Raw genomic sequence first — 13,372 nt, 5'->3', positions numbered from 1 at the left:
TTTCTTACACAGCACCAATATATTTCGTATTTTATAGTCACCTTTCACCCTTTGACTTATTACATTGCTTAGATAGGGCAATTAATTTCCTTCCTGTGATGTATAATTACGTCACCTATTATATTATTTCTTGCGTTCTTGATTCAGTCGAAATTCTCAACTTTTCCGACCTTGGGTCTTGGGAAAATCACCCATGTTGGAAAAGTCAATAACAATGTAGTAACTCACTAAAATTTCTCTGTTAGTATTGTTACATTACAGCAGCCCTTGAATATTTGATTATGATTTTATATACCGATATTATACCTACATATTCAAGTCTTATAGACCAGGCTTATTTACTTATAAAGAATTTTGATGCGGTGGTTCAGGTGAGCCTGATGCTGACCTGCCTTGTCGAACTGTTTGGTTTTTTTGGAACTCAAGTAGCTGAAACATCAGGAAGTTCAATTTAAATTAAATAATACTTTTTTTTATATTGTCATAGGTAATTGCACTTCAAGTAATTAAAAAATCCATACACTCAAGTAAATTTTATATAAAAACGAAACACAAACACTCGACACAATAGATGTTAGTGGAGTTAATGGATTGGTTTTTGGATTTTTCTTACAAAATTTATTTTAGTGGAGGTGCAAAGTTTCGTTAGTATAGGGTATAATAATTGGAGGTTCGACCCATAGAGTGTCCTAAAGGAGCGTAATTAACTACCAATGCATTAATTGCAGTAATCTCTGGGTAAATTTGATGCGAGTGACACGTTGTACCTACTTAGGTGAGCGCACTTATCCACTAATTATGATATTGACTAATCTTTAACTAGTTAAAAGAAGACGTCTAATTACACTTGAAATCAAACATTGTAGGAAAGCTACCGCAACGTAAATTTAATTACGTGATTTACTTATGTGCACTTAATTTATTAATGAATTTATAACAGTCCTTAAATATATTGATTGACTTATAACAGTTAACTAGGTATTATTTATTACTCACTTGTACTCAAATTTATAACATGTAGATTTATAACACACGATCACTTGAGCGTCGCTGTGGGAACTTCCATTAAACACGAATGAATTTGATTATATAGCAAACGGAAACATTCTCGAAGTCGACTTATTACGAGACATATCACATTTTATTGAAAGAATGTGTCGCATCCGCTTTCGTTCCTTATTGCCGCCGATTAATCTTTTGTCAACTTGATGATGCCTCGATGGCTGGTGGTGGCGCCTCTCTCCGGATTTAGAGTACTATTACACCGCTTAGTTTACCGTAGATTACCATCAATACTAAATTACCTTCAAAAAACACCGGATCACAGCTTGACCGGTCACCCAGATGGACTATACAGGGTGTTAATGAGGTCTTTCGACCAACCAATACTAGTCTTTAATTATGAATTATGTAAGTACACATATTTTTATTTCCTTTTCGACTTAATTCCCTTTATAATTTTTATTACTGCGAAGAAACTTCACATAGGTTTCTCTTTGTCGCATTTCTAATAAATTTTTTTCCCGTATTCTCCAAAAACACGTAATGCTCCGTTATGGCGTATTTAATGAATCCTTTGACACTGTACCTAGTGGTTAAAAACGCGAAAAATCTTCACAAACAACTTTCTTTGCTTTTAACCAACATGACTCTGTAACAAAAAAAATCAACTCCGAAACATTGAGCTACCACATGCTCAGTAGTTTCATTTGTCTCGCCACAGAAACTGCACGTGAGCTCCCTTACAAGACCAATGTGAGGGACCCCGATGATCTTCCTACTCAGCTTTAGAAGCCTCAAAGACTCCGATTTTCTCAGAGGCTCCGATAAGAAGGCTTTGGAGTGTCTGAATCCGTTTTGTCGAATGGACTCGTTAACAGGAGGATTATCCAGTCTTTATTCTTGGCCTTGAAATCGTAGGGGAAATTCCTAGGACGAACTCGGACTGGAATTGTAATTTTCGTTGCACTATACAAAACTGTAGTAATTTTTATCTTAAATTTTGATTTCGATAGTTCCATTCTCAAAATTTCTCAGATGCGAAGTTTCGTAGAGATTAGAATTTTTGTCTCATTTTTTTTTGGAAATTGGCGTTTCATCTTTTCTGAAATACTTGCAGTTTATTTGGAACAATAGAGTGGTTATTTTCCGAAAGACGTGTTCTGTGCATGGGTGCACATAACTTTATAGTGGGACGGTAGGTTTGCCCTCAGTCGAACCACATATTCAAAAAATTGAAAAATCACAGCCAACTTCCACAACCAGTTTTTCATATTTAATTTCTGAATGTTGAAGAAATCTCAATGTCGGGGATTATTATAAATTAATGCCCGTATTCAACATTGAATTGGCGTAAAGAGACATTTGGTCTAAAAAGTACCCCTGAAGAAAGGGGAAACAACGGAACTATAATTAGGTCATTTTTTTATATATAAACCCTTGACCTAATTGCACAAAAATTATTACTTACAATGCATTTCTGCCAATACGCCAATGAACGAAATCTGATAAGCTTTTATTTTCGTTAAAAGCATATCGCGGTTATTTGCTTGACTATTCAAACATTATTCTCCCTTAACCATCGTGTCCAAAGTTTTGCCAGGTTCCATTCGTATGCAATGAAAATCTCCAACCTACGCTGGTCTGTTTCTTTGTCTCCATTTTCATGGTCACTACTGTTCTCTATTTGGTACAGGATTAAAAGGCCTAAAACAGGTGCATGTTAAAAGGGATGCAACTGAAAACCTTACGAAACTCCCTCGGAAATTCCATTACAAAAAAGCTGTTTGCAAAAATCATTCATGTTGCGGAATTTAATTGCACGCCTTCGTATGATTTCCCTAAGATGTGACGGTTTTCTTAAGAATTTTAATGTTCCTGCTTTGTCCTTTGTCAAGGATATTTAGGCAGATATAGGGCTTTTAATTATCAAAATATTCTACTTTATTTAAAAATAAAGGAATTTTTCATTAAAAAAAATTGCAGCCGCATAGAAATTTGGTAACAAAAAAGCACACTGTAATACACTGTAGAAGAAAAAAAATATGCAAAATTTATTACACACATTTTGATCAACACCTGAAATAAATCTTGAGCACGAATAGAAAAAAAAACTAGTGTGAAGACTATCCGGGTCGCACAATGGATTTGAATAAGCATACAATTACTTCATTGACAATGACAAAACCTGATCCCGAACACAAAAATATTAAAACAAAATCCCTGAAAGGAAGAAAAGCTTACAAAGCTGGTTTGGACATATCACCGCGCAAATAATCTGGTCGTAAAGGATTTGCGATCTTCAAGCATACTTATCAAAGATACTATAACACTCGGTAACAGATTTAGGAAACTCAACTCTTTTTTATTACGCTGGATCTTGATCGATAAGATGAAAACTTTTCGTTGTCTGTTCGGACGGTAGAACCTTTTTAACTTTTACTGAAAAACAAACCTTTTAGAAAGGTTTTACTCAGCAGACTTTACTCGACGATAACTTAAATCTTTTAATAAGATTGCTTAACTTATTTCGAAACGGACGAACTGGTCTTCAATAAAACAAATATGGCTGGATGCCTGTAATTTAGCGTTAACAAATTTTCACGCTCTATAACCAACACGGAAACAGTTTCCTCCAGTATTTAAAGATCTACGACTTCCACTACAAAATAAAGTATACAAATTTTCAACTAACTCGAGAATCGACGATGGATCGCACCAACCACTCCAAAATGCAACGCGCAATTCTTTGAAACACGTTATCATTTAACAGCGATAAAACATGTGCGTTAATTAATTTTCGCTTGATAAAAACTCCTTGTCGCAAAACAACCAGATTAAACCTTTTATTACGCAAATTGACTAGATGTGTCTCACTTCTAACACCTTATCCACATAACGTTGTTTACACAATAATATAAACACAGTGTTGAATCGGGAGTAAGATTATTTCCGTGGGAAAATTGTTGTGCATAGTATAACGTTTTCATAATTGTTGGACTAGGTCACTGAGTCACCTGGGTTACCAAAATTGTGTGGGACTACCTGAAGTACCGTGTGGGCCAAAAACAAATTAGGTCAATTGCATCATAGACACCGTGCTTGAAACTTGGGGTCCAATTGAGTTACTTGATCTAACTCGTTTGCTGAATTATTGGATAAAAACGTTAGTCACCCAGTGGATCTCTCTAAATTTTAGCGTGGATGAAGGACTGGCGAGAAAAGACATGCATTTTAACTTTTGAGGATTGTTACAGTAATTTAATTTTTATTTTATTTATTTACGTTGGTTCAATAGAAATTGCAACTATTTAAACCGATTTGCACGTATCCAGATTTTTCTAGATTGACTATCTATTTCTAGAAAATTATAGAATATTATTTAGGAAAAATGCAGTGTTTTACGTTAGAGAGTGAGTAAAATCTCTACCGTTCATGTATTGAGTTAATCGACCGTCTACGAGTTTTCCAATTGATTAGCTTTCGTCTCCATTGGCAAGATTCCTACAAATATTGGAAGCAGTTGCAGCAACTTAAAGGGGAAGCTACATTAACTGAATAAGTATGGCGCCAATGCAACCCTTTAGAAGTCAACTGCATCTGCCAAATGTTATAAAATGATACGGTTTATTACACTGAGAAAAGTAAATCACAAACAATTAAGTAAAAATAAGCAAAAATAAGAAAATATGTAAATTGGTACAGTGCGAAATTACTTTCAAAAGAAGTTTCTTGCTTCATTTCAGAATTAAAGTTAGATTTGTTAAAACCATTTTGAATTCCGCAGCTTTCATCACCAGACGTGCATATTGTGGTTGGAAGAAGTGAAATATACTCGATTACAAATACATCAACACATACATAACTGTCCTTTGATTTCAACACCTCGCAGAGTTGAAAATTTTTAAATGTACATTTTCATTCTTTCAAGCGTGCTATTCAAGTATAAACCGCGAGCATTTTAGGCGTAAATGTGATTTATTAGGGAGGACTTACAAAGGAATTTTCAGCAAAATAAAGAAAAATTTAAACCCTTATGCTGCGAAAAAAGTTTCCACAGGCAAAATGGTATTACATTTACTGTGAATTTAAAAGGAATGTTTTGACTTATTCTCCCTCAGGCCTGCACGCTTCCTTGCTACTTTACCCATTCATAATTTGGCCCCCTCGTCTTATGGCTAAATCCGGGAAGCTTTCGATGAGCTTTCTCAGATTGTTAGAACGAATCTCTTTTAATAAAATAAATTGAAAAGCGGTGTATTAGAAACGTATGCTTTTCACGATGATGCCGCAGACCGGGAGAGGTGCTGCATCTGATATCAGGGCTAACGGAACAGTCGGATTAAATAAAATGTTTTCTCTAGAGCAATCTCGCTCTGACTACTACGTGGCGCTACCGATTTGTCGTAAATGTCTATTTCAATGCACTTAAATTTACCGAGCGTCTCGTACCAAATCAATTTTCCCCGGCAATAGTAACCCATAAACGTAGCTTCCTCTAACGTTTTGTGCGATTTTACACATTAAATTTGAGGAATTTTATGGACGATTATGCAAGGAAATGTATTTCATTAATTTCAAACCGTTTCCAGTGCAATAAACTACAAAAAACTGTGACGAAGTCGTTCAAGTACACTTCGTCTGTTTGTTCATAACATACGAACTTTTATACTCTTAATAAAACTAAGATCTGTGTAATAATATTTTCATTATGTCGGTAAGTATAATATAATAAATATTTATACTTCTAAAGTAGCAGAAATAATATAAATTTATTGGGTTATAAAACACTAATAATAAACATTTATTATACAGAAGAGAGGAATGGTTTTAACAGAAAAACAACCCTACATCATATAACAAACTCGATCGCGGTATAAAATATACCCGCAATGTAATGAACGTTCGTACCTTCCAAAATGGCTATAAAATTACTGGGGTGTGTTATGGCCCTACGTGCAGTTGCTCTTCTTATTACAAAAGCAGCTCGACAATGTATAGGACTGATGTCGATTATATTAATGTAATGGATTTTAATTTCACACGGCTGTTGTGTACCCGTCCTTTAGATCGTTAAAATTGGGCGTGAGGCATTTTCCGCATTAATATCTTGTAGCTATGAGCTCATTTATTACGTTTTCTATGAATTATAATACCATCAGTGTAAAATGTCAGCAGCAAGTGCTGTTGATATTACACCAATTAGAGCACTTCAAGGATTAGGTACAGAAAATTTAAAGAACGTTGGCGCTTCTAGATTTTAGAAGAAGAAAAACAAATGACACACGATAGGTGCTTCCTTGCAAAAGCAGCTTATCTAACTAGGCAATTTAGGGCATCCTGTTCCATTTTTTAATCGCAGCATTGTTTGAAGTTTTGAATGAATGCACCAAAGAACTTTGTTCATAAGATGCTTCTAATTCATCCATGACAATAACTTTTCATATTCTTTATAATAAGCTTAACTGGATTTGGATTTTGCGTCTACCAACTTTTATTCTGCTTTTGCAATAAGTCATTGAGTGGACGGTGTATTATCCTTTTAACTGATGCAGATGATTACAAATAGAAAGGGTGGTTCGGTAATTCTTCCTCGCAGAAGAGTTGCTAATGCTTATTGGTACCTTGTAACGGGTTAATTTCTTTCTCCGGATCGTGGTGTAAATTCTTCTGGCGATCTCTTCGTCTGGTTATGTTGCACTACCCTTGTAACTTACATTTTTGGTACGTTCGCTTCTAGTTCGCTCGGTAAAAAATGATAAAAATTAAGGTAAGAATTCAGTTCATTCGTCTTTCACCGGTATCTCAGCAATTGTCATCAAAATCAAATACAAATTTGGAAAAATACGTATTTCGAAAGTTATACTCCAATATATTTTGGAGAGCCTATCTAATTTTTCATATAGGCCTCTCTTTGACTGTCTCCTTTTACTCCTTTCACGCTGACCGGTTCAAATTAAACGCAGGCTGGTTAATATAAGCGCATACTGTTTAAAGAAACTGCGTTGACGGATGAAAATAAATCGCAAGCTTCATTAGACATGTATTCGAGTATAAGGCCAATATGATTTTATTTTGTTTTCCTTATTTTTAAATTATATTGTAGGTATAATTTAAAAAAATGCTATAAGAAACACGTGTATGATTGGTATTTAAGACACTTGCAACTTATCGTGCCTTTTAGCTCGTTGGGCGTGCTTTAATGACTTGCTTATACACCTGTTCCTTAAATTATCCTTTCATTAAAATGAAACCGTTAAACCAGTACGTAGCGGCGAAGTATGATTTCTTTTATAGTAGGAATTTGTCTTATGGACAAATAGTGCTGTTTAAGGCAAGTGCTGGAAAGCGGTGATCGTCTAGAATCTACTGGGGACTTGTGTATTTTGATTGCAAAATGCAGGATAGCAACTGCAATAACGACTAAATCTGTTTTGATAAATTACCTTAATTTTAATTGGAATTTATAGCCAAAATCTGGCGTCTGCGCGATCATTTGGCACTGTCAATTCTTGGAATAGTGTCAGAGTGACGTAGCGCAACACTGGGATACTTAAAAAAATTATTTTTAAATTGCCATACATCTATATCGGTTTCATACGTTATATTTTAAACTAAAACTTGACACGTGAATTTTGAATGGGTTTCATTGATCCACCAGCGTATTTCAAGATTTTATTTTCAGATTTTTGGGGAAGCTTATTAAGCTGACATCAACGTACAGCAGCAATAACAACTGCGATATTTTACATTTGCGAGACGCTTTGTCTTATTACATACATTCAGTATATTCGTGTATTTTTTATATTAATAAACGGACAATAATAGTAAACGTTTGCTATATTATGTTTAAAACAGATTGCATACTTTATTTTCATGTCAAACATGTTTATGTTATCTAACAATGTAACTGTCTGTAAAAACTATGCTTTTTAAATACAAATTTTTGAATGCTTGCAATGATCTTACGGTTCTCAGATCTGGCAATACAATATTGACTTACCCTGTACTTCCAGTTAGCAACTCTTTGGAAAAACCTTGCGCGCTATTTTCAAATCTCGGTCACGTCTAGCTTGAACTTAGTGTCACGGATAGTAACTATGCGTTGTTTTATCGTATGGTCGGTTCTTTTATGTGTTGGGACGGGGGACACTACTGGAAAGGGAATTAAATAAAACCACCAGTTCTGTGAGCCCAAGGAGATAGAATAATGCATTACGCACATGGTTTGGCTCTATGAAGCAAACCAAGGCCGATTGCTTTCAATTTACAGTTTCTACTTTATAGTTTAACGTTTCCGCTGTAACAATATTACACCACACTCTTAGGTACTCTTACGCCGGTAACGTACTAGGCAGCCAACCCCAAGCAAGATTGCTTATTCGACACCCCCTAAAGCGCTGGTAATCGTATGTGCGATTGGTTGTTGCAGTCTGACTCCTAGTGCGTATCTTGTCTAAAAATTTATATAAACGTATTTACGTGAATGAGGATTGTTCTATTTTTTCTAGGTGAAGTTATTTTCATATGATTCCTTATTTGGTTAACACGTTTCTTTTTAAGATATACCATAATGTTTTAATTTGATGAAGTATCTTTCTGGTACCTATATCGCAATGCTCAGTCTTTTTCTTGCCTTCTCACTTTTCTTCTACCATGCCTGTCGTCATTAGTTGCAATCATATTGCTCAACAGTTTCCCGATATCCAAATCTGTTGCATCCAGAAAAATCAATCCAGGAAAAGCAATCATCTAATAATAATAAAAGAATGTGCAGAATCAACAAATAATAACATTGAACGCGCAAAGCAAGCATAATTACTGCAGTCAGGAAACATTCCACACGGAATCGCCGTGTATATTATTGTGGCTTCCCATTTTGGAAATCACGAACTATTACAGAATCGATTCTCGCAGCAACAAAAATGAAATTTACAAAACAGTGAATGTATATTGAGAAAGACAAAGAGATCGCTAAAATTTAATATTATATGATGGAGTGGTTTTTCTTTTTATCGGCTTCTAAATTTAGTTCTGTGTAGTGCATTAAGAACGGGCACTTTGTATCGTTCATGCTCAGAAACTGTTGTTTAAACAGAAATTGTAATATAGAAGCATAGACCAAATACAATAGACTGAGCACCGGTTTTAATGTGGACCAATACGTATAGATGGAGTTGGACCAACAGAAGTCGCTTACCAGCAACCAGTGGCGCACTGAATTAACGTCAGAAATGTTAAAACTGAATAATTTTATAATACTGAAAACCCGTCATTTGACAGATTGCGTGATCAATATTATTATTTTGATTGGTAAATATGATTATTTTGGTTTGTATGCTGTGTAATATCGTCCGATTTTTGAATTATTAATAATTAGAGTTGTAAAAATTGTGTTCTCTGACCAATTCTTGCAAACGCTCAGAAACCGAAAGGAGATTGACGAAAATATATGCGGACTTTTTTAAAGGGCATTAATTAAATTTTCTACAAAAAAGTCCGCGGCAGCTTATGCCGACGACGCGAAGTTCCGTTTGGAAACGACAACCGTTTGAAGATTATCACCTCTCCCGCGTAATTGCATTGCCTACTCCTACTCCATTCATAAAGATACGCGATATAAACCTAACACCAGAGGAATTTGCCGATGTTTGCGCCGGTTTTATAGTTACTGCATTTGCTAAAAATATACTTACATTCTTTCGAATTACGAATTTTACATTGGAGATTCCGCCATTACGGGGGCCGAAATAGTGGTAACGTTTAGGAATGTAAATTGCTGCACATGCGTTTTTAAGTGCTTATAGGTAGGTACTTCGTTTTCAAAGAAGTTTAGTTTGCATCTACATTAGGGGTGGGCGATATATCAATATGTATCCATACTTTCCTAATATCGATATGACGATATGGCAAAACATCGACGATCGATATATCGAATATCGATATAATATCGAATATCGATATAGGTATGGAATATCGTTCGTCAATATCGACATCGAAATATCGAATAGCGAGGTGTAGAACTTCGATATGCTGATGTTGCATAATAAATGTCGAGTACCGATATACGTGTTTTGCCGCATTTTCATTTTTGCAGTTATTCTTTACATGAGAATGAAACAAGTTAAAAAAAACATGACGAAAATTGCGTCTGTGGTCAAATCAAACCCTTGCTTTTCTTTACCCAAGTGCTTAACACCTGTGATGTGGGGTGTCTAAATAGTATATTATATTATGAGGAGCTAAAGTGATACTTTTTATGGCGAGTCAGTGTTTGATGGCTTCGCGAGGCCAGCAAAATACTGACGAGCCATAAGAAGTTACTTTAGCTCCGCATAATATATGCTATTTTTTCTTCAAACGTGAGAATAACGCCCAAATAATGGTTTTCAAATGAAGAAATATTAACCCGATCGTTATGGGTAGCCGTGAGCGCGTCGGCCGTGGTGACTATAACAATTGCTATAGTTGGCCATTATTAGTTTTGACGTTTTAATTGTGGATGAGTTTTTCGATTTCAAATAAAAATGAAATTGCACAAAAAATACTTTCGACAACTTTAGAAAATCCAGGTTTATCAGATGGAATGACTTCAACTACTCCTTCATTTGAAGCAGAAACCAATCCAGTTTTTGAAAATACTTCATTCATTCATTAGAAATAAGACGAGCCAAACAAAACTTGACTCTTCAAAACTTGGATGCTGCAGGAACGAAGGTTTAATTTCAATAATGGTACTTTCAACATTAACTATTATTTAAATAAATAAATAGCTTCTTTGATCGACTATATTTTTATTTCTGTTAAAATCAGAAGGAAAGATCAACGCACTTGCTAGGTGAACCAAGAACCTAATGTAAATAACATCAACTTGTCAAAGCAAAACAATGTGACACTGGCACTGAAGCGTTTTATTGCCTAGGCACTAAAATACTTCACTGCCGCTTGTTCGATTGTTCTAAAAAGTCAAACTTTAACTCAGAGTGCTGGGCTACGTAATGTCAATATTATATGACGTTTGAAGAAAAAAGTATAATTTTGTATGTAACGCTGTAATGCCAATGTTACGTGTACAAGTACGTATTCACACACAGATTTTAATGGGCTAGGCTAGCCCACTATTTGATTCAATGCTGAGAAGAACACATTTCGCTGTATTGAATGCGACGTCACACAAGTTTTGATCCAAAACCTCTCCAAAGCATTGATCATACAGGGTACTTGGTATTCCAAGGCTTTCCATGGTCGTTTGCTTTACAAACTTGTTTTCTTTTTCGTTGAAAAATCCCATAGAGATTCCCATACATTTCAAGAAGCATTTAAAGTTATCGTCCTCTGGAAACTCCTTGTTTAATAAAGCGTTGCTTCCCACATCGTAGACGATTTGACTTTCGAGAATGCATTTCGCCTTATACGGTTGAATAAGATCTTCATATTTAAGCAGCGTTTCCGTTGGGATGTTAAATTTCTAAAACTGAGTTCTAGAACTACAAATACAAGGAATGGTATACTTACAAAGCTAAGTCCCAACGGAAAAAGTGCACAAAGAATGACGACGATCTTCATTGTCTGGTCAGTTTAATTTGAAACGCTAATAAGACGGGTTCAACTTGAATTGGTTCTACAATATTAAACCTTAGATTAGAAGTCAAAAGAGATTAGAGCATATTTTCGTAGGCAATATTTACAGTGCTCAAGTAAACAACGGATATCGGTATTTATTCGACAATATCGACGCGTGATGCGTATAAACAACACACATTACTCACGCCTGGGTGCGTAGGTCAATATACAAGTCCCTAACGCGGCCAGGGATGAGTCTAGGGAGTAGAAAGAGGAAGAGTGGTTCGAAGTGTTTAGACGGAGCAAGAAAGTTATATAAGATCATCGGGGCAAAGGAAAGTGGAAGTAGGGAGAAAGAAGACAGACTGCGAGCGGAATAGTAAAGGGCGAAGAGAGAGACAGAAGAATGGATAAAAGAAAACTTACAAGTAGAGGCAAATGTAAAAGAGGCACGTAGAAGTAAGGAGAAATAAGGTAATAATTGCGGAACTAGCATGGAAAAAGAAGAGGGAGGTTATGAGGTGAAAGGGATATTTATAGATGACGAGTTCACATACGAAGAAGGAAGGGTCCAAAGAGAGGATGCGGAAAGGGAAAGAGGAAAAGGCAAGAAACTAAGTTGGTGATATAGGAAACTAATGGTAGATGATGAAGAATAAATCAGCTGGAGTACCAAACACAAACGATTGGTTGAACAGAGAGGAAAAGAACGGGAGAAGAAAGGGTGGGATTTAGAGGGAGAAATTAACAGCAAAAGAGAAGATAGAGAAGGGGGGGAGTACAGACATCCAACAAATGAAAAGAGAAAAACGCAATAAAAATGGGGAAGGGTAACATGAAAATGATATTCTGCAATGTAGCGGGGGAGCTGCTAAAGACGCTCAATTCTGGGAGTTTATAATAGGATATAATGTCGTGGAAATGGTAGAATTATGGATAAACGAATAGAATATATATGGAAGAACCAAATAGGAAGAAAATATAAAGGGACGAGTACAAGGAGGTATATTAACAGGGGTAAAAAAGGGGATAAGGGAAAGGGGGGATGAAACAAAAGAGGACGAGAGGATACAGGCAAGACGACTGGAAGTAGAGGGAAAGAAAGTAAGAGTGATACAGGAGAAGAATGAAGGGATTATGAGAAAAGAAATGTTAGAGAATTTTAAACGAAAATATGGAGGGAAATTCACATACGTGAGAGGAAGAGGGTGGTCGGTAATTTATTACACAATATTAAATGAACAAATATTGGAAGAAATAGATGAATTTAAAATGGAAACAAGTGTAGAATCGGAGCTCCAACCGATTAAATTTAGTCTAAAAGGGAAGAAATGAAAAAACCCAAAGACAAAGGTAGATATAGTGGAATAATGTCAAGGAGAGAAAGAAAAAAAACATTAATTTGCGAGCGTTAACTGAAGGAGGGAGGGGAGAAAAAAATAAAGGAGTGGTAGAACAACGAGTGTAAAAATAACAGAAATAGATATAGAGAAATGATGAAGAAAGAAAGAAGAAGGAAACAGGGGAGAATGAGAGGAAAGCGCAGAAAAAATTACAAAAGAAAATCTAAAGAAAAAAAGATGCAGAAACAGAAAAATTACGAAGAGCAAATCAGGAAAATAAAAGCAGAAAAGGATTCTTAAACAGAAGAAAACTAGAAAATAGAACAAGTGGTAGAGAAATACAATTAGAGGAATGGAAACAACATTTTATTAAGTTACTAATAATAATAATCATTTATTTATGCCAGAGGCATTTTAAATAAGGAAAGGGGGAGACTATGGAAGAGGTAGGAAGAGAGGAGGTTGAA

General features: G+C 35.4%; 2 protein-coding genes across 2 annotated transcripts in view; one reads left to right on the top strand and one right to left on the bottom strand.

Moving 5' to 3' along the window:
* Positions 1-13,372, top strand: part of LOC116159660 (beta-mannosidase-like) — a 503,499-nt gene that overhangs the window by 249,851 nt on the left and 240,276 nt on the right. The window lies entirely within an intron of this gene.
* On the bottom strand, positions 11,100-11,694 carry LOC116159674. Its single transcript, XM_031472709.1, has 2 exons — positions 11,515-11,694; positions 11,100-11,467 (listed from the first exon to the last, which is right to left on the bottom strand). Exons 1-2 carry the CDS (start codon positions 11,563-11,565, stop codon positions 11,105-11,107), a joined length of 414 nt encoding a protein of 137 aa, XP_031328569.1. The 5' UTR covers positions 11,566-11,694; the 3' UTR covers positions 11,100-11,104.

The sequence above is a fragment of the Photinus pyralis genome, unplaced genomic scaffold (genome assembly GCF_008802855.1).
Source record: "Photinus pyralis isolate 1611_PpyrPB1 unplaced genomic scaffold, Ppyr1.3 Ppyr1.4_LG1, whole genome shotgun sequence".
In the NCBI taxonomy this organism is placed as follows: Eukaryota; Metazoa; Arthropoda; class Insecta; order Coleoptera; family Lampyridae; genus Photinus; species Photinus pyralis.
The sequence above is the reverse complement of the archived record's forward strand: the minus strand, read 5'-3'. Positions and strand labels throughout refer to the sequence as shown.

Excerpts from the sequence above, each read along its gene's own strand:
- LOC116159674 (XM_031472709.1), bottom strand. The coding sequence starts at position 11,565 with ATGAAGATCGTCGTCATTCTTTGTGCACTTTTTCCGTTGGGACTTAGC. Across the intron at positions 11,468-11,514 it reads TTCCGTTGGGACTTAGCTTT|AAATTTAACATCCCAACGGA; the intron begins GTAAGTATACCA and ends ACTCAGTTTTAG.